Source organism: Diabrotica virgifera, chromosome 1 (genome assembly GCF_917563875.1).
Source record: "Diabrotica virgifera virgifera chromosome 1, PGI_DIABVI_V3a".
Taxonomy (NCBI): domain Eukaryota; kingdom Metazoa; phylum Arthropoda; class Insecta; order Coleoptera; family Chrysomelidae; genus Diabrotica; species Diabrotica virgifera.
Window position 1 is genome coordinate 120,425,435 of NC_065443.1, and position 27,853 is coordinate 120,453,287.

The window sequence follows — 27,853 nt, forward strand, 5'->3', positions numbered from 1 at the left end:
ACCAGTTTTCGGTTTTACCGGCTTTTCTACTTACGGTTTAACGTGACTGTTATAACCGCCCAAAAAACCGGTCGTTCCAAAAATCGGTTTTCGGTTTTTTAATCAATAGTCAATACTCATTCGCTTAGAATGTTACATTTATATTACACTTTAAATTGTGATACTTCATTCAAGTCGATGCAAAAAATATTAATCATATCGATAATATCGAAAGACTATATCGATACCAAGATATCAAATCGATATATAGACGGCGTTGGGACCGTACCCATTTTTGATCGAAAATAAAAATTATATATCAATGTTGTCAAACCGGTTTCGGTTTTGGTCAGCTTAAAACTTCTTCATCGCGCGCTGGGGGGCCAAAAATTTTCCCATTTCCTTCTCTGAATTCATTATTTTTTCCAGGGGTAATAACTTATCCGATTTTTCACCGGTTATTACTGTAAACAACCGCTTATAACCGGGACAAAAAAAAAACGGAAAAACCGATTATTGCAGAGTAAAAAAATTAGTCTTTGGTTATAACCGGTAAGTTTTTCCCATCCCTATTCCAAATCAAAAACCAAAAAAGACGTATTTAATACTTTTAAAAAGCCTATCGAATAACTCTAAACACTACCCCCCACTCCATCCTATGGAGGTGGGATGGAGGTAACTTTAAAAGCTTAAACAGGAAGCCCCATTTTTAATTACAGATTTGAATTCCTCATGAAAAAATAAGGAATATTAATTTATTCGAGATATTTTTTAGAATTATTGTTGATAGGTGCCGCTGTAATTGGAAAAATACTTTTTTATGAGGTATTGAAATCTGCAATAAAAAATGGCGCTTCCTATTTAATATTTTAGCACCCCACCTCCATGGGTTGTGTTTAGTGTTATTCAATAGGATTTTGAAAAATATTAAACACGTGTTTTAAGTGAAATCTATTGGAACAAAAGGTTATTTATTAGAAGGAGATGGGAGACACCGAGACCATAAAAATCCAAAGATCAGTTTGGCAAGTTGGACAAAGTTGTATTCTGCAGCCATTATTATTCAACCTGTATTCAGATGATATATTTGCACGAGCTCTGGATGAGGCACAAGCTTGGATGCTAACAAGCAGCTCGGTACAACGCCTTGAAAATTTTGAGATATGGATATTCCACCGCATTCTAAAAATTCCATGGATTAACCATGTTAGAAATGAAGCAAATATTAAAACGTATGAATAGAGATCGTGAACTTGTAGAAATTATTATTCAACTGATAATGGAAGGATAACTAAAAGGAAAACGTGGTCCTGGCAGACGACAAATAATCTGACCGATAGCATCAAGGATTGTAGAGGACTAAGGCTAAGGCTCCACGGGCGACAAATTTACGCTAGCAGTAGCCGTAAAACGAACTTAAGGTTAGGCGGAACGGAATAGGAATAGCCGAACTGTACCGACTACAGGACTTGTGCGTAGTCGGTTCAGTTCGGCTATTCCTATTCCGTTCCGCGGACCTTAAGTTCGTTTTACGGCTACTGCTAGCGTAAATTTGTCGCCCGTGGAGCCTTAGCCTAACGTAAAATTCACACTGGGATTGCAATACGGTTAAAATAGGAATGCGCATTCAGTGTTGCCACAGTTCCTGTGCGACGCTCTTGAGAGAGCAATCAACAACTGGTGAAGACCGACAACCCGGTGCGTTTATTCCCCATTAGAAATATATTGCCCTATCTTAGCCACACTGCATTCTCGGTGTGAATTTTTCAATAGACCATTTAATAGCATACTGAAAAACATACAAATGGGAATTATATAGAAGCAAGCTTAATACATATAAAATTACTCAAAAATATGCGAAAAAATGACAGCAAACAAAGGAAATAAAAATGAATGAAATGCTAGAAGGAGTAAACAAAAAATTGATTGAAATAAACGTAATGTGTGCCTAAACAATGCCAATAACATAGTAAGAAACATAACTTAGTACATTGTTAACGCGGAATAAAAGGACCATGAATAAAATTCTTACCGAATCCTTGGCAAGTGGCGCAACAATCACCTGGTTTCACTACTGGACGAGCACCAAGTCCACAATTTGGAGGACTGCACTGTACACCATCACAAGGACCTCCTAAAATAAAAAAAAATAATATGAATATATTTCAGAGCTATATCTTGCAACTTTATAACATGCGATTTGATTAATGATATGTGTTGAACTTTATAAGCTTGAATAAGTTTGATATATTGAATGATTAAAAATTTTGAGCTAATATTTTTGATAAAAATACAAAAAGAACTAACATTATTACCTAAAACTTGTGTAGAGCAGTAGAGTACTAAGGCAAAAAGTACGAGAAACTTCATTGTGAATTTGTATGTTACAAAAAGAACTGATGGTACAAAAGTGGAAACTGGTTTTGAGGAAAATAGCTGTTGTCTGCTTTTATATTTGGTGAATAGAACGCTAATTATTAAATTAATAAACACTGATAGCAAATAATATTAATTAGCGATTATATTACACCATGAACTAAAAACACGAATACTAGGCAAATATATTAGTTTTATCTATGTTAAATATGATTGGAAAAAGTCATAGGTCAATCAATATCAATATTTTGTTTAATATAAGAACAAAATATATTATTGATTAAAGTTTGGGTTAAAGTAGGATAATATTCAAACTGATGCCTTGAATAAATGATTATTTTGTTTTTAGAAGTATTAGGCAATAGAAATATAATATTATATCATCCAAAATTAAAACAAAACAAAATATCGATATATTAAAAATGAGTAAGTAATGGAAATAATGTTATGCCAAAATCGAAAGAACTCTGTAAGCACACCATCTAAAATAACGTCAAGGTGCCCTTGCAAATAAAAGTTTCAACAACAATTATTGTCATCATCATCATCATCTTTATCATTAGTCTCTTTACCATTATCCCTATGCGGGGTTGGCTTCCCTAATTGCACTAATCCTTAAGTTTTTATCTTTGGTCATAGCAACATTAATCATATTTACCGACATGTCCTGCCTAAGTGTTTACCCCAGGCTTTCTTTGGTCTTCCTCTCCTACTTCTTCCAGGAACCCGCAGTTCAAAAATCTTTGTATTGGGTGATTAACGTCTCACGTTGAACATAACCAAACCCTCTTAACCTATACCCCCCTCATTTTGGCATCAATTAGTGTCACTCCTAAACTTCCCATGGTATACTCTTTCCTAATTTTATCCTTTTTTGGTACTACACTCATCCACCTCAGCATTATCATTTCTGACACATTTCGCTGTTCCTCTTTGTTTTTTTTAATTCCTCAAGATTCAGTTCCTTACATCATAGCCGATCTTATGGCTAATTTATAGAATTTTCCCTTTTATTGGAAGTTTTCTATCACACAACACACCACTCGCATCCTTCCACTTCATCCATCCAAACCTAATCCTATTGCATGCATCTCCATCTATTTCCCCATTACTCGGTAATATGGATCTTAGATACTTAAAACTCTCACGTTTCGCAATCATTCAGCAGCCAAAGTTATAATTTTATTTGTAGTAAAACCATATTTAAACGAACATTCCAAATACTCTGTCTTTGTCCTACTAAGTTATAAACCTTTTTCCTCAAGAGCTTGTTTCAACTGATCCAGCTTTTGTTCTAAATATCCTTCTCCATTTCCAACAACACCGCATCATCAGCTTACATCGTTTGAAGAAGTCATATATCGTCTGGTCCATAATATAACTTAGTTAAATACTAATTTGTAATTTTTGTTAACTTGTTGGTTTTTACATTTTCTTAATTAAAAAAATCAGATAGGTACATATTTTTTGCCAAAACTTTTTGGATATTCGTTACAACTAAAAATCGGAGAAGCTTATTCTAAAATCACTAAAGCCCTTGTAAAAAGGAAACAAAAATTTCGATACATGGCACCCAGACTTCTAGAGTTCTATATTCCATCTAATTTATTTACCATTGCACGTCATCCGCGTCATAGCCCGAGACGTCACATGATACCAACACGAAATATTTAGGCGGTAGTTGTGTTCTTTTTTATAATCACTTTGCCGAGTACACTGGCGTTACAGCCACTAGGCATATTTTATTATATATGCGTAGAAATAATATTTAAAGATTTCTATTAATGTTACTTAAAGAAATACACAATAATATGTTTTTTAATTTGTATAAATGGATTATAAAGCGTTTTTATGAAGCACATTTTTTGTTCGGAATACACTGTAACTATAATCGAACGAAGGTGATATTTTTTCATAAATTGGTAACATTTATTTGACAGTTGCGGTGATGACACTTCATATTTGTTTACATTCTTTAGTATAAGTATTTGTTTCATTATATTTACTGTTTTTATTATGTACTTTAACGTAAGATTATAACTTAATTATTGTTTTCTATTTCTAAAGTTTTTATTTATTTACATTGAATATTAATTTGTTTTGCTGTATAATCCACTTCCGCAAAAATTGTGTGATGTATTTGATTTAAAATGGATTCAAGAATTTTTTGTAATTGGCAACAATGTCAACTTAGTTCTCTAACGTAAATAATGACGTGCAACGGTAAGTAAATTAGACGAACTGTATAACCCTAAAAAATGGAAAATCTGTTTTTTGGCCTACGACGTTCCTTTCGGCGTTGAGTTAATTGTTGAATAATGTCATATAATTTAGTTATCTAAGAATCAGCATATTGCACCTGTGTCGTTATTACCACCTTCAATAATTTTGGCTCTCTCAGCATTAGCAACAGCGCCACAAGGCAGCTTGAATTACTCTGTAATCGAGAGTGGATATGTGATAAGTACCTTTCATTTTTAAATATTGCACTAACATCTAACATTTACTATTACTATTACTCAAGTGAAACTTCTCTAATGTCATAACCTCTAATATGCCAGATTAATACGCCCTCGTCCTCGAATTTTTAATATAAGTGCGTTAGCTATAGGGCCTTATCATATTTTTAGAAATAATTCCCTGGTAAAGCAATGTCAATAAAAATGAATACTAGCATTAGATAGCTACACACATAATCAACACGAGTGCAGAATTTGGTTAACTTAGATAATGCAGCTGCAGAAAAAAAAATGAAGAGTTCACATAACATTTGGATTTTGCTATCCTGAAAAGTTTGCGATTTCAGAGTTAAGGCACTAATAGTCCGGAAAGTAGCGTCAAATTTGACCGGAGCGTTCTGGCATGACTATTTTATATAGTCAGTTGTTCCAAAGCTTATTAACAGATGATGTGTCAGCTGGCCCAAAACCGGGATAAAATGAAAAACGACCAGGAAAATTAATAATAAAAATAATCACTATCCACAAGGAAGAATTTCCTGTAGCTGGCTGTATACTATTAATAATTACAAGTAAATTTAATGAAAAATTCTTCTTGGTACAAGGTATATTATTTTAAAAAGCCCCTAGAAGGGCTACAAATATAAAAACAAAATGTTTTCGCTCTGTAACAAGAGCATCGTCAGTGTTACAAGAACAAGTGACTAAAGGTCTTATACAGTGCGTCCATAAAGTAACGCATACATTCATTATTTCGTAAACTGGCGACTTTAAGGAAAAATCCCGAAACAGGTCGATTTTTATTTTTAAATTATGACTTTTTGACATATATATTATTCTAGTGACGTCGTTCATCTGGGAGTGATGACGCAATCGATGATTTTTTAAATGAGAATAGGGGTCGTGTGCTAGCTCATTGGAAAGGGTATTCAATTCTCTATTCCCTAATATAAACATTAACATAATTATTTATACAGGGTGTCCAGAAACTCTACCGACAAACGAAGACAGGAGATTCCTCAGATAATTTTAAGATAATTTAACCTAATTCACCTAGTGCGAAAATGCTTTCTAAGGGAGCTAGAGCTCTTTGAAGATGGCGTCATGCAATTAGTTTTTCTTAAATACCTCCAGAACGCTTCTATTTAGAAAAACGAAAATTGGTATACATATTTACTTTCCAGAAATGAATCGATTCTATCCATTGCGAATTTCTAGTACAGGTCATAGGCGTCCGTTTTGGGTAGGGCAACTGTTATTTTATCGCCTAACTTTTTTGTCTTTAATTTTTAAGCATTTTTGACTCTGAATTATTTAATTGTGAATTATTCTAGTACTAAAAGGTACTCTTAGTTTAAGTCGATAGGATGCACCGTTTTCTAGAAAAATCGATTTGAAAATTTTTCGTTCCTTGAATTTAAAAAAAAAAGATTAAAAAAAAACTATTTAGAAAGATGATAACTGGTACATTTATTTATATTCCAGAGATTAATTGATTTCATTAATGGCGAATTTCTAGTACCGGTCATAGGCGTCCGTTTTGGGTAGGTCAACAGTTATTTTATAGCACACCTTTATTGTCTTTAATTTTTAAGTATTTTTGACACTAGATTATTCAATTATGAGATATTCGAGTACTAAAAGTTACTCTTGCTTCAAGTTGGTAAAATACATCGGTTTTTTTTTTAATTTTTTTTAACTTTTTTTTTTTCAAATTCCCAAAACTAAAAACTTTCAAATCAATTTTTAATGAAAACGGTGTATCCTATCGACTTAAAGTAAGAGTACCTTTTAGTACTAGAATACCTCACAATTTAATAATCCAGTATCAAAAATGCTTAAAAGTTGAAGACAAAAAAGTTATGCGGTAAAATAACCTAGCTCCCTTAGGAAGCATTTTCGGACTAGATGAATTGGGTTAAATTGTCATAAAATTATCTGAGGAATCTCCTGTCTTCGTTTGTCGGTAGAGTTTCTGGACACCCTGTATATATGGTGTTCAAAAAACATTTTTTAATTAAAACAATTGAGACAAAAAGAAGAATGTATGTAATTTATCTAATTCAAAATACGTTTTAATGTTGTCAGAAAACAGGAAAAAAATGTTTATTTGACAAATAAATATTTTTTTTCGCGTAAATTCAATGTTAAAGCTGCCACCCACCTGTCTCTTGCCAGTTTGAACACTTCGTTTAAGCGAAAATCAATGTTTATTTGTCAAATAAATTTTCTTTCTGCTTTTTTGACAGTAGTAAAACGCATTTTGAATTAAATAAATTACATACATTCTTCTTTTTGTCTCAATTATTTTAATTAAAAAAACGTTTTTTTGAACACCCTGTATAAATAAATATGTTGATGTTTACATTAGTGAATAGAGAATTGAATACCCTTTCAAATGAGCTATCACATGACCCCTATTCTCATTTAAAAAAATCATCGATTACGTCATCACGCCCAGATGGATGACGTCACTAGTTTGATACATATGCCAAAAAAATCGGAAATTAAAAATAAAAATCAACCTATTTCGGGATTTTTCCTTAAAGTCACCGGTTTACGAAATATTGAATTTATGCGTTATTTTATGGACGCACTGTATAAATGTAAACATAGTAACATCCAAAGGATGGATATTTATATTTCCTATGGATATGGCTTTAGGGCAACATATGACTCCCACACGTGGTAAGTGGGTTACTAGGTAATAATTAATTAGGTCATTATGTTAAAAGAGGTGACAGGCAACTCAATGCCAGTTAAGATAATAACCTAATTAATTATTAGCTAGTAACACACTACTAAACTACACTATAACTTCAAGAAAGAGAAGAGGAAGGCCGAAAAATAGATGGAAGCAAGACGTCGAAAAAGATTTGGAAAAAATGGGGCTAGAGGGCCAAAAAGGAAAATGAGTAACAGGAAGGAATGGAGGAAAATCACATATCAAGCCAGAGAAGAGCTCAGCACATAAAGAAACGTGAAAATGAAGAAGAAAAAAACAAACTTTTCAAGCCATAAGCCTCTAAGGCCTTTAGTGCTATTATATATATATATATATATATATATATATATATATATATATATATATATATATATATATATATATATATATATATATATATATATATATATATATATATAAATAAGCAAAATCATTGGCTAATACTCGTATAGTGAATGTGAATTTAGTTGGAAATATATAAAATGATGAAGGGTCATCATTCCATACATTTCTGTGCAACTATATACACCGGTGTTTCGGCCTATTTGGGCTTCGTCAGTATAGTGTAGCAAGTTAAAAAAGTTGTTTGTTAACTTGTAAAAGGATTACTACAGGAGCAAGGTTACCAATTTTGGTCAGGTTGTTAGAAGACCCGCAGTCGCAAGGCTACAACTAACATTGCCAAGGAGGTAAAGCTACCTGAGGAAATGAAAAGCCATAACATTATTAAATAAAATGATGTTGGATAATCGAGTACAAATATAAAAATAAATAAGCAAAATCATTGGCTAATACTCGTATAGTGAATGTGAATTTAGTTGGAAATATATAAAATGATGAAGGGTCATCATTCCATACATTTCTGTGCAACTATATACACCGGTGTTTCGGCCTATTTGGGCTTCGTCAGTATAGTGTAGCAAGTTAAAAAAGTTGTTTGTTAACTTGTAAAAGGATTACTACAGGAGCAAGGTTACCAATTTTGGTCAGGTTGTTAGAAGACCCGCAGTCGCAAGGCTACAACTAACATTGCCAAGGAGGTAAAGCTACCTGAGGAAATGAAAAGCCATAACATTATTAAATAAAATGATGTTGGATAATCGAGTACAAATATAAAAATAAATAAGCAAAATCATTGGCTAATACTCGTATAGTGAATGTGAATTTAGTTGGAAATATATAAAATGATGAAGGGTCATCATTCCATACATTTCTGTGCAACTATATACACCGGTGTTTCGGCCTATTTGGGCTTCGTCAGTATAGTGTAGCAAGTTAAAAAAGTTGTTTGTTAACTTGTAAAAGGATTACTACAGGAGCAAGGTTACCAATTTTGGTCAGGTTGTTAGAAGACCCGCAGTCGCAAGGCTACAACTAACATTGCCAAGGAGGTAAAGCTACCTGAGGAAATGAAAAGCCATAACATTATTAAATAAAATGATGTTGGATAATCGAGTACAAATATAAAAATAAATAAGCAAAATCATTGGCTAATACTCGTATAGTGAATGTGAATTTAGTTGGAAATATATAAAATGATGAAGGGTCATCATTCCATACATTTCTGTGCAACTATATACACCGGTGTTTCGGCCTATTTGGGCTTTGTCAGTATAGTGTAGTAAGTTAAAAAAGTTGTTTGTTAACTTGTAAAAGGATTACTACAGGAGCAAGGTTACCAATTTTGGTCAGGTTGTTAGAAGACCCGCAGTCGCAAGGCTACAACTAACATTGCCAAGGAGGTAAAGCTACCTGAGGAAATGAAAAGCCATAACATTATTAAATAAAATGATGTTGGATAATCGAGTACAAATATAGAAATAAATAAGCAAAATCATTGGCTAATACTCGTATAGTGAATGTGAATTTAGTTGGAAATATATAAAATGATGAAGGGTCATCATTCCATACATTTCTGTGCAACTATATACACCGGTGTTTCGGCCTATTTGGGCTTCGTCAGTATAGTGTAGCAAGTTAAAAAAGTTGTTTGTTAACTTGTAAAAGGATTACTACAGGAGCAAGGTTACCAATTTTGGTCAGGTTGTTAGAAGACCCGCAGTCGCAAGGCTACAACTAACATTGCCAAGGAGGTAAAGCTACCTGAGGAAATGAAAAGCCATAACATTATTAAATAAAATGATGTTGGATAATCGAGTACAAATATAAAAATAAATAAGCAAAATCATTGGCTAATACTCGTATAGTGAATGTGAATTTAGTTGGAAATATATAAAATGATGAAGGGTCATCATTCCATACATTTGTGTGCAACTATATACACCGGTGTTTCGGCCTATTTGGGCTTCGTCAGTATAGTGTAGCAAGTTAAAAAAGTTGTTTGTTAACTTGTAAAAGGATTACTACAGGAGCAAGGTTACCAATTTTGGTCAGGTTGTTAGAAGACCCGCAGTCGCAAGGCTACAACTAACATTGCCAAGGAGGTAAAGCTACCTGAGGAAATGAAAAGCCATAACATTATTAAATAAAATGATGTTGGATAATCGAGTACAAATATAAAAATAAATAAGCAAAATCATTGGCTAATACTCGTATAGTGAATGTGAATTTAGTTGGAAATATATAAAATGATGAAGGGTCATCATTCCATCCATTTCTGTGCAACTATATACACCGGTGTTTCGGCCTATTTGGGCTTCGTCAGTATAGTGTAGCAAGTTAAAAAAGTTGTTTGTTAACTTGTAAAAGGATTACTACAGGAGCAAGGTTACCAATTTTGGTCAGGTTGTTAGAAGACCCGCAGTCGCAAGGCTACAACTAACATTGCCAAGGAGGTAAAGCTACCTGAGGAAATGAAAAGCCATAACATTATTAAATAAAATGATGTTGGATAATCGAGTACAAATATAAAAATAAATAAGCAAAATCATTGGCTAATACTCGTATAGTGAATGTGAATTTAGTTGGAAATATATAAAATGATGAAGGGTCATCATTCCATACATTTCTGTGCAACTATATACACCGGTGTTTCGGCCTATTTGGGCTTCGTCAGTATAGTGTAGCAAGTTAAAAAAGTTGTTTGTTAACTTGTAAAAGGATTACTACAGGAGCAAGGTTACCAATTTTGGTCAGGTTGTTAGAAGACCCGCAGTCGCAAGGCTACAACTAACATTGCCAAGGAGGTAAAGCTACCTGAGGAAATGAAAAGCCATAACATTATTAAATAAAATGATGTTGGATAATCGAGTACAAATATAAAAATAAATAAGCAAAATCATTGGCTAATACTCGTATAGTGAATGTGAATTTAGTTGGAAATATATAAAATGATGAAGGGTCATCATTCCATCCATTTCTGTGCAACTATATACACCGGTGTTTCGGCCTATTTGGGCTTCGTCAGTATAGTGTAGCAAGTTAAAAAAGTTGTTTGTTAACTTGTAAAAGGATTACTACAGGAGCAAGGTTACCAATTTTGGTCAGGTTGTTAGAAGACCCGCAGTCGCAAGGCTACAACTAACATTGCCAAGGAGGTAAAGCTACCTGAGGAAATGAAAAGCCATAACATTATTAAATAAAATGATGTTGGATAATCGAGTACAAATATAAAAATAAATAAGCAAAATCATTGGCTAATACTCGTATAGTGAATGTGAATTTAGTTGGAAATATATAAAATGATGAAGGGTCATCATTCCATACATTTCTGTGCAACTATATACACCGGTGTTTCGGCCTATTTGGGCTTCGTAAGTATAGTGTAGCAAGTTAAAAAAGTTGTTTGTTAACTTGTAAAAGGATTACTACAGGAGCAAGGTTACCAATTTTGGTCAGGTTGTTAGAAGACCCGCAGTCGCAAGGCTACAACTAACATTGCCAAGGAGGTAAAGCTACCTGAGGAAATGAAAAGCCATAACATTATTAAATAAAATGATGTTGGATAATCGAGTACAAATATAAAAATAAATAAGCAAAATCATTGGCTAATACTCGTATAGTGAATGTGAATTTAGTTGGAAATATATAAAATGATGAAGGGTCATCATTCCATACATTTCTGTGCAACTATATACACCGGTGTTTCGGTCTATTTGGGCTTCGTCAGTATAGTGTAGCAAGTTAAAAAAGTTGTTTGTTAACTTGTAAAAGGATTACTACAGGAGCAAGGTTACCAATTTTGGTCAGGTTGTTAGAAGACCCGCAGTCGCAAGGCTACAACTAACATTGCCAAGGAGGTAAAGCTACCTGAGGAAATGAAAAGCCATAACATTATTAAATAAAATGATGTTGGATAATCGAGTACAAATATAAAAATAAATAAGCAAAATCATTGGCTAATACTCGTATAGTGAATGTGAATTTAGTTGGAAATATATAAAATGATGAAGGGTCATCATTCCATACATTTCTGTGCAACTATATACACCGGTGTTTCGGCCTATTTGGGCTTCGTCAGTATAGTGTAGCAAGTTAAAAAAGTTGTTTGTTAACTTGTAAAAGGATTACTACAGGAGCAAGGTTACCAATTTTGGTCAGGTTGTTAGAAGACCCGCAGTCGCAAGGCTACAACTAACATTGCCAAGGAGGTAAAGCTACCTGAGGAAATGAAAAGCCATAACATTATTAAATAAAATGATGTTGGATAATCGAGTACAAATATAAAAATAAATAAGCAAAATCATTGGCTAATACTCGTATAGTGAATGTGAATTTAGTTGGAAATATATAAAATGATGAAGGGTCATCATTCCATACATTTCTGTGCAACTATATACACCGGTGTTTCGGCCTATTTGGGCTTCGTCAGTATAGTGTAGCAAGTTAAAAAAGTTGTTTGTTAACTTGTAAAAGGATTACTACAGGAGCAAGGTTACCAATTTTGGTCAGGTTGTTAGAAGACCCGCAGTCGCAAGGCTACAACTAACATTGCCAAGGAGGTAAAGCTACCTGAGGAAATGAAAAGCCATAACATTATTAAATAAAATGATGTTGGATAATCGAGTACAAATATAAAAATAAATAAGCAAAATCATTGGCTAATACTCGTATAGTGAATGTGAATTTAGTTGGAAATATATAAAATGATGAAGGGTCATCATTCCATACATTTCTGTGCAACTATATACACCGGTGTTTCGGCCTATTTGGGCTTCGTCAGTATAGTGTAGCAAGTTAAAAAAGTTGTTTGTTAACTTGTAAAAGGATTACTACAGGAGCAAGGTTACCAATTTTGGTCAGGTTGTTAGAAGACCCGCAGTCGCAAGGCTACAACTAACATTGCCAAGGAGGTAAAGCTACCTGAGGAAATGAAAAGCCATAACATTATTAAATAAAATGATGTTGGATAATCGAGTACAAATATAAAAATAAATAAGCAAAATCATTGGCTAATACTCGTATAGTGAATGTGAATTTAGTTGGAAATATATAAAATGATGAAGGGTCATCATTCCATACATTTCTGTGCAACTATATACACCGGTGTTTCGGCCTATTTGGGCTTCGTCAGTATAGTGTAGCAAGTTAAAAAAGTTGTTTGTTAACTTGTAAAAGGATTACTCCAGGAGCAAGGTTACCAATTTTGGTCAGGTTGTTAGAAGACCCGCAGTCGCAAGGCTACAACTAACATTGCCAAGGAGGTAAAGCTACCTGAGGAAATGAAAAGCCATAACATTATTAAATAAAATGATGTTGGATAATCGAGTACAAATATAAAAATAAATAAGCAAAATCATTGGCTAATACTCGTATAGTGAATGTGAATTTAGTTGGAAATATATAAAATGATGAAGGGTCATCATTCCATACATTTCTGTGCAACTATATACACCGGTGTTTCGGCCTATTTGGGCTTCGTCAGTATAGTGTAGCAAGTTAAAAAAGTTGTTTGTTAACTTGTAAAAGGATTACTACAGGAGCAAGGTTACCAATTTTGGTCAGGTTGTTAGAAGACCCGCAGTCGCAAGGCTACAACTAACATTGCCAAGGAGGTAAAGCTACCTGAGGAAATGAAAAGCCATAACATTATTAAATAAAATGATGTTGGATAATCGAGTACAAATATAAAAATAAATAAGCAAAATCATTGGCTAATACTCGTATAGTGAATGTGAATTTAGTTGGAAATATATAAAATGATGAAGGGTCATCATTCCATACATTTCTGTGCAACTATATACACCGGTGTTTCGGCCTATTTGGGCTTCGTCAGTATAGTGTAGCAAGTTAAAAAAGTTGTTTGTTAACTTGTAAAAGGATTACTACAGGAGCAAGGTTACCAATTTTGGTCAGGTTGTTAGAAGACCCGCAGTCGCAAGGCTACAACTAACATTGCCAAGGAGGTAAAGCTACCTGAGGAAATGAAAAGCCATAACATTATTAAATAAAATGATGTTGGATAATCGAGTACAAATATAAAAATAAATAAGCAAAATCATTGGCTAATACTCGTATAGTGAATGTGAATTTAGTTGGAAATATATAAAATGATGAAGGGTCATCATTCCATACATTTCTGTGCAACTATATACACCGGTGTTTCGGCCTATTTGGGCTTCGTCAGTATAGTGTAGCAAGTTAAAAAAGTTGTTTGTTAACTTGTAAAAGGATTACTACAGGAGCAAGGTTACCAATTTTGGTCAGGTTGTTAGAAGACCCGCAGTCGCAAGGCTACAACTAACATTGCCAAGGAGGTAAAGCTACCTGAGGAAATGAAAAGCCATAACATTATTAAATAAAATGATGTTGGATAATCGAGTACAAATATAAAAATAAATAAGCAAAATCATTGGCTAATACTCGTATAGTGAATGTGAATTTAGTTGGAAATATATAAAATGATGAAGGGTCATCATTCCATACATTTCTGTGCAACTATATACACCGGTGTTTCGGCCTATTTGGGCTTCGTCAGTATAGTGTAGCAAGTTAAAAAAGTTGTTTGTTAACTTGTAAAAGGATTACTACAGGAGCAAGGTTACCAATTTTGGTCAGGTTGTTAGAAGACCCGCAGTCGCAAGGCTACAACTAACATTGCCAAGGAGGTAAAGCTACCTGAGGAAATGAAAAGCCATAACATTATTAAATAAAATGATGTTGGATAATCGAGTACAAATATAAAAATAAATAAGCAAAATCATTGGCTAATACTCGTATAGTGAATGTGAATTTAGTTGGAAATATATAAAATGATGAAGGGTCATCATTCCATACATTTCTGTGCAACTATATACACCGGTGTTTCGGCCTATTTGGGCTTCGTCAGTATAGTGTAGCAAGTTAAAAAAGTTGTTTGTTAACTTGTAAAAGGATTACTACAGGAGCAAGGTTACCAATTTTGGTCAGGTTGTTAGAAGACCCGCAGTCGCAAGGCTACAACTAACATTGCCAAGGAGGTAAAGCTACCTGAGGAAATGAAAAGCCATAACATTATTAAATAAAATGATGTTGGATAATCGAGTACAAATATAAAAATAAATAAGCAAAATCATTGGCTAATACTCGTATAGTGAATGTGAATTTAGTTGGAAATATATAAAATGATGAAGGGTCATCATTCCATACATTTCTGTGCAACTATATACACCGGTGTTTCGGCCTATTTGGGCTTCGTCAGTATAGTGTAGCAAGTTAAAAAAGTTGTTTGTTAACTTGTAAAAGGATTACTCCAGGAGCAAGGTTACCAATTTTGGTCAGGTTGTTAGAAGACCCGCAGTCGCAAGGCTACAACTAACATTGCCAAGGAGGTAAAGCTACCTGAGGAAATGAAAAGCCATAACATTATTAAATAAAATGATGTTGGATAATCGAGTACAAATATAAAAATAAATAAGCAAAATCATTGGCTAATACTCGTATAGTGAATGTGAATTTAGTTGGAAATATATAAAATGATGAAGGGTCATCATTCCATACATTTCTGTGCAACTATATACACCGGTGTTTCGGCCTATTTGGGCTTCGTCAGTATAGTGTAGCAAGTTAAAAAAGTTGTTTGTTAACTTGTAAAAGGATTACTACAGGAGCAAGGTTACCAATTTTGGTCAGGTTGTTAGAAGACCCGCAGTCGCAAGGCTACAACTAACATTGCCAAGGAGGTAAAGCTACCTGAGGAAATGAAAAGCCATAACATTATTAAATAAAATGATGTTGGATAATCGAGTACAAATATAAAAATAAATAAGCAAAATCATTGGCTAATACTCGTATAGTGAATGTGAATTTAGTTGGAAATATATAAAATGATGAAGGGTCATCATTCCATACATTTCTGTGCAACTATATACACCGGTGTTTCGGCCTATTTGGGCTTCGTCAGTATAGTGTAGCAAGTTAAAAAAGTTGTTTGTTAACTTGTAAAAGGATTACTACAGGAGCAAGGTTACCAATTTTGGTCAGGTTGTTAGAAGACCCGCAGTCGCAAGGCTACAACTAACATTGCCAAGGAGGTAAAGCTACCTGAGGAAATGAAAAGCCATAACATTATTAAATAAAATGATGTTGGATAATCGAGTACAAATATAAAAATAAATAAGCAAAATCATTGGCTAATACTCGTATAGTGAATGTGAATTTAGTTGGAAATATATAAAATGATGAAGGGTCATCATTCCATACATTTCTGTGCAACTATATACACCGGTGTTTCGGCCTATTTGGGCTTCGTCAGTATAGTGTAGCAAGTTAAAAAAGTTGTTTGTTAACTTGTAAAAGGATTACTACAGGAGCAAGGTTACCAATTTTGGTCAGGTTGTTAGAAGACCCGCAGTCGCAAGGCTACAACTAACATTGCCAAGGAGGTAAAGCTACCTGAGGAAATGAAAAGCCATAACATTATTAAATAAAATGATGTTGGATAATCGAGTACAAATATAAAAATAAATAAGCAAAATCATTGGCTAATACTCGTATAGTGAATGTGAATTTAGTTGGAAATATATAAAATGATGAAGGGTCATCATTCCATACATTTCTGTGCAACTATATACACCGGTGTTTCGGCCTATTTGGGCTTCGTCAGTATAGTGTAGCAAGTTAAAAAAGTTGTTTGTTAACTTGTAAAAGGATTACTACAGGAGCAAGGTTACCAATTTTGGTCAGGTTGTTAGAAGACCCGCAGTCGCAAGGCTACAACTAACATTGCCAAGGAGGTAAAGCTACCTGAGGAAATGAAAAGCCATAACATTATTAAATAAAATGATGTTGGATAATCGAGTACAAATATAAAAATAAATAAGCAAAATCATTGGCTAATACTCGTATAGTGAATGTGAATTTAGTTGGAAATATATAAAATGATGAAGGGTCATCATTCCATACATTTCTGTGCAACTATATACACCGGTGTTTCGGCCTATTTGGGCTTCGTCAGTATAGTGTAGCAAGTTAAAAAAGTTGTTTGTTAACTTGTAAAAGGATTACTACAGGAGCAAGGTTACCAATTTTGGTCAGGTTGTTAGAAGACCCGCAGTCGCAAGGCTACAACTAACATTGCCAAGGAGGTAAAGCTACCTGAGGAAATGAAAAGCCATAACATTATTAAATAAAATGATGTTGGATAATCGAGTACAAATATAAAAATAAATAAGCAAAATCATTGGCTAATACTCGTATAGTGAATGTGAATTTAGTTGGAAATATATAAAATGATGAAGGGTCATCATTCCATACATTTCTGTGCAACTATATACACCGGTGTTTCGGCCTATTTGGGCTTCGTCAGTATAGTGTAGCAAGTTAAAAAAGTTGTTTGTTAACTTGTAAAAGGATTACTACAGGAGCAAGGTTACCAATTTTGGTCAGGTTGTTAGAAGACCCGCAGTCGCAAGGCTACAACTAACATTGCCAAGGAGGTAAAGCTACCTGAGGAAATGAAAAGCCATAACATTATTAAATAAAATGATGTTGGATAATCGAGTACAAATATAAAAATAAATAAGCAAAATCATTGGCTAATACTCGTATAGTGAATGTGAATTTAGTTGGAAATATATAAAATGATGAAGGGTCATCATTCCATACATTTCTGTGCAACTATATACACCGGTGTTTCGGCCTATTTGGGCTTCGTCAGTATAGTGTAGCAAGTTAAAAAAGTTGTTTGTTAACTTGTAAAAGGATTACTACAGGAGCAAGGTTACCAATTTTGGTCAGGTTGTTAGAAGACCCGCAGTCGCAAGGCTACAACTAACATTGCCAAGGAGGTAAAGCTACCTGAGGAAATGAAAAGCCATAACATTATTAAATAAAATGATGTTGGATAATCGAGTACAAATATAAAAATAAATAAGCAAAATCATTGGCTAATACTCGTATAGTGAATGTGAATTTAGTTGGAAATATATAAAATGATGAAGGGTCATCATTCCATACATTTCTGTGCAACTATATACACCGGTGTTTCGGCCTATTTGGGCTTCGTCAGTATAGTGTAGCAAGTTAAAAAAGTTGTTTGTTAACTTGTAAAAGGATTACTACAGGAGCAAGGTTACCAATTTTGGTCAGGTTGTTAGAAGACCCGCAGTCGCAAGGCTACAACTAACATTGCCAAGGAGGTAAAGCTACCTGAGGAAATGAAAAGCCATAACATTATTAAATAAAATGATGTTGGATAATCGAGTACAAATATAAAAATAAATAAGCAAAATCATTGGCTAATACTCGTATAGTGAATGTGAATTTAGTTGGAAATATATAAAATGATGAAGGGTCATCATTCCATACATTTCTGTGCAACTATATACACCGGTGTTTCGGCCTATTTGGGCTTCGTCAGTATAGTGTAGCAAGTTAAAAAAGTTGTTTGTTAACTTGTAAAAGGATTACTACAGGAGCAAGGTTACCAATTTTGGTCAGGTTGTTAGAAGACCCGCAGTCGCAAGGCTACAACTAACATTGCCAAGGAGGTAAAGCTACCTGAGGAAATGAAAAGCCATAACATTATTAAATAAAATGATGTTGGATAATCGAGTACAAATATAAAAATAAATAAGCAAAATCATTGGCTAATACTCGTATAGTGAATGTGAATTTAGTTGGAAATATATAAAATGATGAAGGGTCATCATTCCATACATTTCTGTGCAACTATATACACCGGTGTTTCGGCCTATTTGGGCTTCGTCAGTATAGTGTAGCAAGTTAAAAAAGTTGTTTGTTAACTTGTAAAAGGATTACTACAGGAGCAAGGTTACCAATTTTGGTCAGGTTGTTAGAAGACCCGCAGTCGCAAGGCTACAACTAACATTGCCAAGGAGGTAAAGCTACCTGAGGAAATGAAAAGCCATAACATTATTAAATAAAATGATGTTGGATAATCGAGTACAAATATAAAAATAAATAAGCAAAATCATTGGCTAATACTCGTATAGTGAATGTGAATTTAGTTGGAAATATATAAAATGATGAAGGGTCATCATTCCATACATTTCTGTGCAACTATATACACCGGTGTTTCGGCCTATTTGGGCTTCGTCAGTATAGTGTAGCAAGTTAAAAAAGTTGTTTGTTAACTTGTAAAAGGATTACTACAGGAGCAAGGTTACCAATTTTGGTCAGGTTGTTAGAAGACCCGCAGTCGCAAGGCTACAACTAACATTGCCAAGGAGGTAAAGCTACCTGAGGAAATGAAAAGCCATAACATTATTAAATAAAATGATGTTGGATAATCGAGTACAAATATAAAAATAAATAAGCAAAATCATTGGCTAATACTCGTATAGTGAATGTGAATTTAGTTGGAAATATATAAAATGATGAAGGGTCATCATTCCATACATTTCTGTGCAACTATATACACCGGTGTTTCGGCCTATTTGGGCTTCGTCAGTATAGTGTAGCAAGTTAAAAAAGTTGTTTGTTAACTTGTAAAAGGATTACTACAGGAGCAAGGTTACCAATTTTGGTCAGGTTGTTAGAAGACCCGCAGTCGCAAGGCTACAACTAACATTGCCAAGGAGGTAAAGCTACCTGAGGAAATGAAAAGCCATAACATTATTAAATAAAATGATGTTGGATAATCGAGTACAAATATAAAAATAAATAAGCAAAATCATTGGCTAATACTCGTATAGTGAATGTGAATTTAGTTGGAAATATATAAAATGATGAAGGGTCATCATTCCATACATTTCTGTGCAACTATATACACCGGTGTTTCGGCCTATTTGGGCTTCGTCAGTATAGTGTAGCAAGTTAAAAAAGTTGTTTGTTAACTTGTAAAAGGATTACTACAGGAGCAAGGTTACCAATTTTGGTCAGGTTGTTAGAAGATCCGCAGTCGCAAGGCTACAACTAACATTGCCAAGGAGGTAAAGCTACCTGAGGAAATGAAAAGCCATAACATTATTAAATAAAATGATGTTGGATAATCGAGTACAAATATAAAAATAAATAAGCAAAATCATTGGCTAATACTCGTATAGTGAATGTGAATTTAGTTGGAAATATATAAAATGATGAAGGGTCATCATTCCATACATTTCTGTGCAACTATATACACCGGTGTTTCGGCCTATTTGGGCTTCGTCAGTATAGTGTAGCAAGTTAAAAAAGTTGTTTGTTAACTTGTAAAAGGATTACTACAGGAGCAAGGTTACCAATTTTGGTCAGGTTGTTAGAAGACCCGCAGTCGCAAGGCTACAACTAACATTGCCAAGGAGGTAAAGCTACCTGAGGAAATGAAAAGCCATAACATTATTAAATAAAATGATGTTGGATAATCGAGTACAAATATAAAAATAAATAAGCAAAATCATTGGCTAATACTCGTATAGTGAATGTGAATTTAGTTGGAAATATATAAAATGATGAAGGGTCATCATTCCATACATTTCTGTGCAACTATATACACCGGTGTTTCGGCCTATTTGGGCTTCGTCAGTATAGTGTAGCAAGTTAAAAAAGTTGTTTGTTAACTTGTAAAAGGATTACTACAGGAGCAAGGTTACCAATTTTGGTCAGGTTGTTAGAAGACCCGCAGTCGCAAGGCTACAACTAACATTGCCAAGGAGGTAAAGCTACCTGAGGAAATGAAAAGCCATAACATTATTAAATAAAATGATGTTGGATAATCGAGTACAAATATAAAAATAAATAAGCAAAATCATTGGCTAATACTCGTATAGTGAATGTGAATTTAGTTGGAAATATATAAAATGATGAAGGGTCATCATTCCATACATTTCTGTGCAACTATATACACCGGTGTTTCGGCCTATTTGGGCTTCGTCAGTATAGTGTAGCAAGTTAAAAAAGTTGTTTGTTAACTTGTAAAAGGATTACTACAGGAGCAAGGTTACCAATTTTGGTCAGGTTGTTAGAAGACCCGCAGTCGCAAGGCTACAACTAACATTGCCAAGGAGGTAAAGCTACCTGAGGAAATGAAAAGCCATAACATTATTAAATAAAATGATGTTGGATAATCGAGTACAAATATAAAAATAAATAAGCAAAATCATTGGCTAATACTCGTATAGTGAATGTGAATTTAGTTGGAAATATATAAAATGATGAAGGGTCATCATTCCATACATTTCTGTGCAACTATATACACCGGTGTTTCGGCCTATTTGGGCTTCGTCAGTATAGTGTAGCAAGTTAAAAAAGTTGTTTGTTAACTTGTAAAAGGATTACTACAGGAGCAAGGTTACCAATTTTGGTCAGGTTGTTAGAAGCCCGCAGTCGCAAGGCTACAACTAACATTGCCAAGGAGGTAAAGCTACCTGAGGAAATGAAAAGCCATAACATTATTAAATAAAATGATGTTGGATAATCGAGTACAAATATAAAAATAAATAAGCAAAATCATTGGCTAATACTCGTATAGTGAATGTGAATTTAGTTGGAAATATATAAAATGATGAAGGGTCATCATTCCATACATTTCTGTGCAACTATATACACCGGTGTTTCGGCCTATTTGGGCTTCGTCAGTATAGTGTAGCAAGTTAAAAAAGTTGTTTGTTAACTTGTAAAAGGATTACTACAGGAGCAAGGTTACCAATTTTGGTCAGGTTGTTAGAAGACCCGCAGTCGCAAGGCTACAACTAACATTGCCAAGGAGGTAAAGCTACCTGAGGAAATGAAAAGCCATAACATTATTAAATAAAATGATGTTGGATAATCGAGTACAAATATAAAAATAAATAAGCAAAATCATTGGCTAATACTCGTATAGTGAATGTGAATTTAGTTGGAAATATATAAAATGATGAAGGGTCATCATTCCATACATTTCTGTGCAACTATATACACCGGTGTTTCGGCCTATTTGGGCTTCGTCAGTATAGTGTAGCAAGTTAAAAAAGTTGTTTGTTAACTTGTAAAAGGATTACTACAGGAGCAAGGTTACCAATTTTGGTCAGGTTGTTAGAAGACCCGCAGTCGCAAGGCTACAACTAACATTGCCAAGGAGGTAAAGCTACCTGAGGAAATGAAAAGCCATAACATTATTAAATAAAATGATGTTGGATAATCGAGTACAAATATAAAAATAAATAAGCAAAATCATTGGCTAATACTCGTATAGTGAATGTGAATTTAGTTGGAAATATATAAAATGATGAAGGGTCATCATTCCATACATTTCTGTGCAACTATATACACCGGTGTTTCGGCCTATTTGGGCTTCGTCAGTATAGTGTAGCAAGTTAAAAAAGTTGTTTGTTAACTTGTAAAAGGATTACTACAGGAGCAAGGTTACCAATTTTGGTCAGGTTGTTAGAAGACCCGCAGTCGCAAGGCTACAACTAACATTGCCAAGGAGGTAAAGCTACCTGAGGAAATGAAAAGCCATAACATTATTAAATAAAATGATGTTGGATAATCGAGTACAAATATAAAAATAAATAAGCAAAATCATTGGCTAATACTCGTATAGTGAATGTGAATTTAGTTGGAAATATATAAAATGATGAAGGGTCATCATTCCATACATTTCTGTGCAACTATATACACCGGTGTTTCGGCCTATTTGGGCTTCGTCAGTATAGTGTAGCAAGTTAAAAAAGTTGTTTGTTAACTTGTAAAAGGATTACTACAGGAGCAAGGTTACCAATTTTGGTCAGGTTGTTAGAAGACCCGCAGTCGCAAGGCTACAACTAACATTGCCAAGGAGGTAAAGCTACCTGAGGAAATGAAAAGCCATAACATTATTAAATAAAATGATGTTGGATAATCGAGTACAAATATAAAAATAAATAAGCAAAATCATTGGCTAATACTCGTATAGTGAATGTGAATTTAGTTGGAAATATATAAAATGATGAAGGGTCATCATTCCATACATTTCTGTGCAACTATATACACCGGTGTTTCGGCCTATTTGGGCTTCGTCAGTATAGTGTAGCAAGTTAAAAAAGTTGTTTGTTAACTTGTAAAAGGATTATATTTATAAAAGAATGATGACCCTTCATCATTTTATATATTTCCAACTAAATTCACATTCACTATACGAGTATTAGCCAATGATTTTGCTTATTTATTTTTATATTTGTACTCGATTATCCAACATCATTTTATTTAATAATGTTATGGCTTTTCATTTCCTCAGGTAGCTTTACCTCCTTGGCAATGTTAGTTGTAGCCTTGCGACTGCGGGTCTTCTAACAACCTGACCAAAATTGGTAACCTTGCTCCTGTAGTAATCCTTTTACAAGTTAACAAACAACTTTTTTAACTTGCTACACTATACTGACGAAGCCCAAATAGGCCGAAACACCGGTGTATATAGTTGCACAGAAATGTATGGAATGATGACCCTTCATCATTTTATATATTTCCAACTAAATTCATATTCACTATACGAGTATTAGCCAATGATTTTGCGTATTTATTTTTATATTTGTACTCGATTATCCAACATCATTTTATTTAATAATGTTATGGCTTTTCATTTCCTCAGGTAGCTTTACCTCCTTGGCAATGTTAGTTGTAGCCTTGCGACTGCGGGTCTTCTAACAACCTGACCAAAATTGGTAACCTTGCTCCTGTAGTAATCCTTTTACAAGTTAACAAACAACTTTTTTAACTTGCTACACTATACTGACGAAGCCCAAATAGGCCGAAACACCGGTGTATATAGTTGCACAGAAATGTATGGAATGATGACCCTTCATCATTTTATATATTTCCAACTAAATTCACATTCACTATACGAGTATTAGCCAATGATTTTGCTTATTTATTTTTATATTTGTACTCAATTATCCAACATCATTTTATTTAATAATGTTATGGCTTTTCATTTCCTCAGGTAGCTTTACCTCCTTGGCAATGTTAGTTGTAGCCTTGCGACTGCGGGTCTTCTAACAACCTGACCAAAATTGGTAACCTTGCTCCTGTAGTAATCCTTTTACAAGTTAACAAACAACTTTTTTAACTTGCTACACTATACTGACGAAGCCCAAATAGGCCGAAACACCGGTGTATATAGTTGCACAGAAATGTATGGAATGATGACCCTTCATCATTTTATATATTTCCAACTAAATTCACATTCACTATACGAGTATTAGCCAATGATTTTGCTTATTTATTTTTATATTTGTACTCGATTATCCAACATCATTTTATTTAATAATGTTATGGCTTTTCATTTCCTCAGGTAGCTTTACCTCCTTGGCAATGTTAGTTGTAGCCTTGCGACTGCGGGTCTTCTAACAACCTGACCAAAATTGGTAACCTTGCTCCTGTAGTAATCCTTTTACAAGTTAACAAACAACTTTTTTAACTTGCTACACTATACTGACGAAGCCCAAATAGGCCGAAACACCGGTGTATATAGTTGCACAGAAATGTATGGAATGATGACCCTTCATCATTTTATATATTTCCAACTAAATTCACATTCACTATACGAGTATTAGCCAATGATTTTGCTTATTTATTTTTATATTTGTACTCGATTATCTAACATCATTTTATTTAATAATGTTATGGCTTTTCATTTCCTCAGGTAGCTTTACCTCCTTGGCAATGTTAGTTGTAGCCTTGCGACTGCGGGTCTTCTAACAACCTGACCAAAATTGGTAACCTTGCTCCTGTAGTAATCCTTTTACAAGTTAACAAACAACTTTTTTTAACTTGCTACACTATACTGACGAAGCCCAAATAGGCCGAAACACCGGTGTATATAGTTGCACAGAAATGTATGGAATGATGACCCTTCATCATTTTATATATTTCCAACTAAATTCACATTCACTATACGAGTATTAGCCAATGATTTTGCTTATTTATTTTTATATTTGTACTCGATTATCCAACATCATTTTATTTAATAATGTTATGGCTTTTCATTTCCTCAGGTAGCTTTACCTCCTTGGCAATGTTAGTTGTAGCCTTGCGACTGCGGGTCTTCTAACAACCTGACCAAAATTGGTAACCTTGCTCCTGTAGTAATCCTTTTACAAGTTAACAAACAACTTTTTTAACTTGCTACACTATACTGACGAAGCCCAAATAGGCCGAAACACCGGTGTATATAGTTGCACAGAAATGTATGGAATGATGACCCTTCATCATTTTATATATTTCCAACTAAATTCACATTCACTATACGAGTATTAGCCAATGATTTTGCTTATTTATTTTTATATTTGTACTCGATTATCCAACATCATTTTATTTAATAATGTTATGGCTTTTCATTTCCTCAGGTAGCTTTACCTCCTTGGCAATGTTAGTTGTAGCCTTGCGACTGCGGGTCTTCTAACAACCTGACCAAAATTGGTAACCTTGCTCCTGTAGTAATCCTTTTACAAGTTAACAAACAACTTTTTTAACTTGCTACACTATACTGACGAAGCCCAAATAGGCCGAAACACCGGTGTATATAGTTGCACAGAAATGTATGGAATGATGACCCTTCATCATTTTATATATTTCCAACTAAATTCACATTCACTATACGAGTATTAGCCAATGATTTTGCTTATTTATTTTTATATTTGTACTCGATTATCCAACATCATTTTATTTAATAATGTTATGGCTTTTCATTTCCTCAGGTAGCTTTACCTCCTTGGCAATGTTAGTTGTAGCCTTGCGACTGCGGGTCTTCTAACAACCTGACCAAAATTGGTAACCTTGCTCCTGTAGTAATCCTTTTACAAGTTAACAAACAACTTTTTTAACTTGCTACACTATACTGACGAAGCCCAAATAGGCCGAAACACCGGTGTATATAGTTGCACAGAAATGTATGGAATGATGACCCTTCATCATTTTATATATTTCCAACTAAATTCACATTCACTATACGAGTATTAGCCAATGATTTTGCTTATTTATTTTTATATTTGTACTCGATTATCCAACATCATTTTATTTAATAATGTTATGGCTTTTCATTTCCTCAGGTAGCTTTACCTCCTTGGCAATGTTAGTTGTAGCCTTGCGACTGCGGGTCTTCTAACAACCTGACCAAAATTGGTAACCTTGCTCCTGTAGTAATCCTTTTACAAGTTAACAAACAACTTTTTTAACTTGCTACACTATACTGACGAAGCCCAAATAGGCCGAAACACCGGTGTATATAGTTGCACAGAAATGTATGGAATGATGACCCTTCATCATTTTATATATTTCCAACTAAATTCACATTCACTATACGAGTATTAGCCAATGATTCTGCTTATTTATTTTTATATTTGTACTCGATTATCCAACATCATTTTATTTAATAATGTTATGGCTTTTCATTTCCTCAGGTAGCTTTACCTCCTTGGCAATGTTAGTTGTAGCCTTGCGACTGCGGGTCTTCTAACAACCTGACCAAAATTGGTAACCTTGCTCCTGTAGTAATCCTTTTACAAGTTAACAAACAACTTTTTTAACTTGCTACACTATACTGACGAAGCCCAAATAGGCCGAAACACCGGTGTATATAGTTGCACAGAAATGTATGGAATGATGACCCTTCATCATTTTATATATTTCCAACTAAATTCACATTCACTATACGAGTATTAGCCAATGATTTTGCTTATTTATTTTTATATTTGTACTCGATTATCCAACATCATTTTATTTAATAATGTTATGGCTTTTCATTTCCTCAGGTAGCTTTACCTCCTTGGCAATGTTAGTTGTAGCCTTGCGACTGCGGGTCTTCTAACAACCTGACCAAAATTGGTAACCTTGCTCCTGTAGTAATCCTTTTACAAGTTAACAAACAACTTTTTTAACTTGCTACACTATACTGACGAAGCCCAAATAGGCCGAAACACCGGTGTATATAGTTGCACAGAAATGTATGGAATGATGACCCTTCATCATTTTATATATTTCCAACTAAATTCACATTCACTATACGAGTATTAGCCAATGATTTTGCTTATTTATTTTTATATTTGTACTCGATTATCCAACATCATTTTATTTAATAATGTTATGGCTTTTCATTTCCTCAGGTAGCTTTACCTCCTTGGCAATGTTAGTTGTAGCCTTGCGACTGCGGGTCTTCTAACAACCTGACCAAAATTGGTAACCTTGCTCCTGTAGTAATCCTTTTACAAGTTAACAAACAACTTTTTTAACTTGCTACACTATACTGACGAAGCCCAAATAGGCCGAAACACCGGTGTATATAGTTGCACAGAAATGTATGGAATGATGACCCTTCATCATTTTATATATTTCCAACTAAATTCACATTCACTATACGAGTATTAGCCAATGATTTTGCTTATTTATTTTCATATTTGTACTCGATTATCCAACATCATTTTATTTAATAATGTTATGGCTTTTCATTTCCTCAGGTAGCTTTACCTCCTTGGCAATGTTAGTTGTAGCCTTGCGACTGCGGGTCTTCTAACAACCTGACCAAAATTGGTAACCTTGCTCCTGTAGTAATCCTTTTACAAGTTAACAAACAACTTTTTTAACTTGCTACACTATACTGACGAAGCCCAAATAGGCCGAAACACCGGTGTATATAGTTGCACAGAAATGTATGGAATGATGACCCTTCATCATTTTATATATTTCCAACTAAATTCACATTCACTATACGAGTATTAGCCAATGATTTTGCTTATTTATTTTTATATTTGTACTCGATTATCCAACATCATTTTATTTAATAATGTTATGGCTTTTCATTTCCTCAGGTAGCTTTACCTCCTTGGCAATGTTAGTTGTAGCCTTGCGACTGCGGGTCTTCTAACAACCTGACCAAAATTGGTAACCTTGCTCCTGTAGTAATCCTTTTACAAGTTAACAAACAACTTTTTTAACTTGCTACACTATACTGACGAAGCCCAAATAGGCCGAAACACCGGTGTATATAGTTGCACAGAAATGTATGGAATGATGACCCTTCATCATTTTATATATTTCCAACTAA

The 27,853-nt window shown here is 34.0% G+C and overlaps 1 protein-coding gene across 47 annotated transcripts in view; it reads right to left on the reverse strand.

The window, feature by feature from the left end:
* The window catches only part of LOC114330552 (uncharacterized protein DDB_G0274171-like), a 522,367-nt gene that overhangs the window by 377,864 nt on the left and 116,650 nt on the right, over nt 1-27,853 (reverse strand). For 28 of the 47 annotated variants that reach the window (XM_050643451.1, XM_050643527.1, XM_050643488.1 and 25 more), the window contains one exon: nt 2,012-2,113. The exons of 13 other annotated variants lie outside the window; for them this stretch is intronic. In XM_050643451.1, the coding sequence (XP_050499408.1) occupies nt 2,012-2,113 (102 nt within the window). Of the gene's footprint in view, nt 1-2,011; nt 2,114-2,294; nt 2,543-27,853 lie in introns of those variants that run through there. 6 more of the 47 variants (XM_050643502.1, XM_050643651.1, XM_050643456.1 and 3 more) reach the window with 2 other exon arrangements.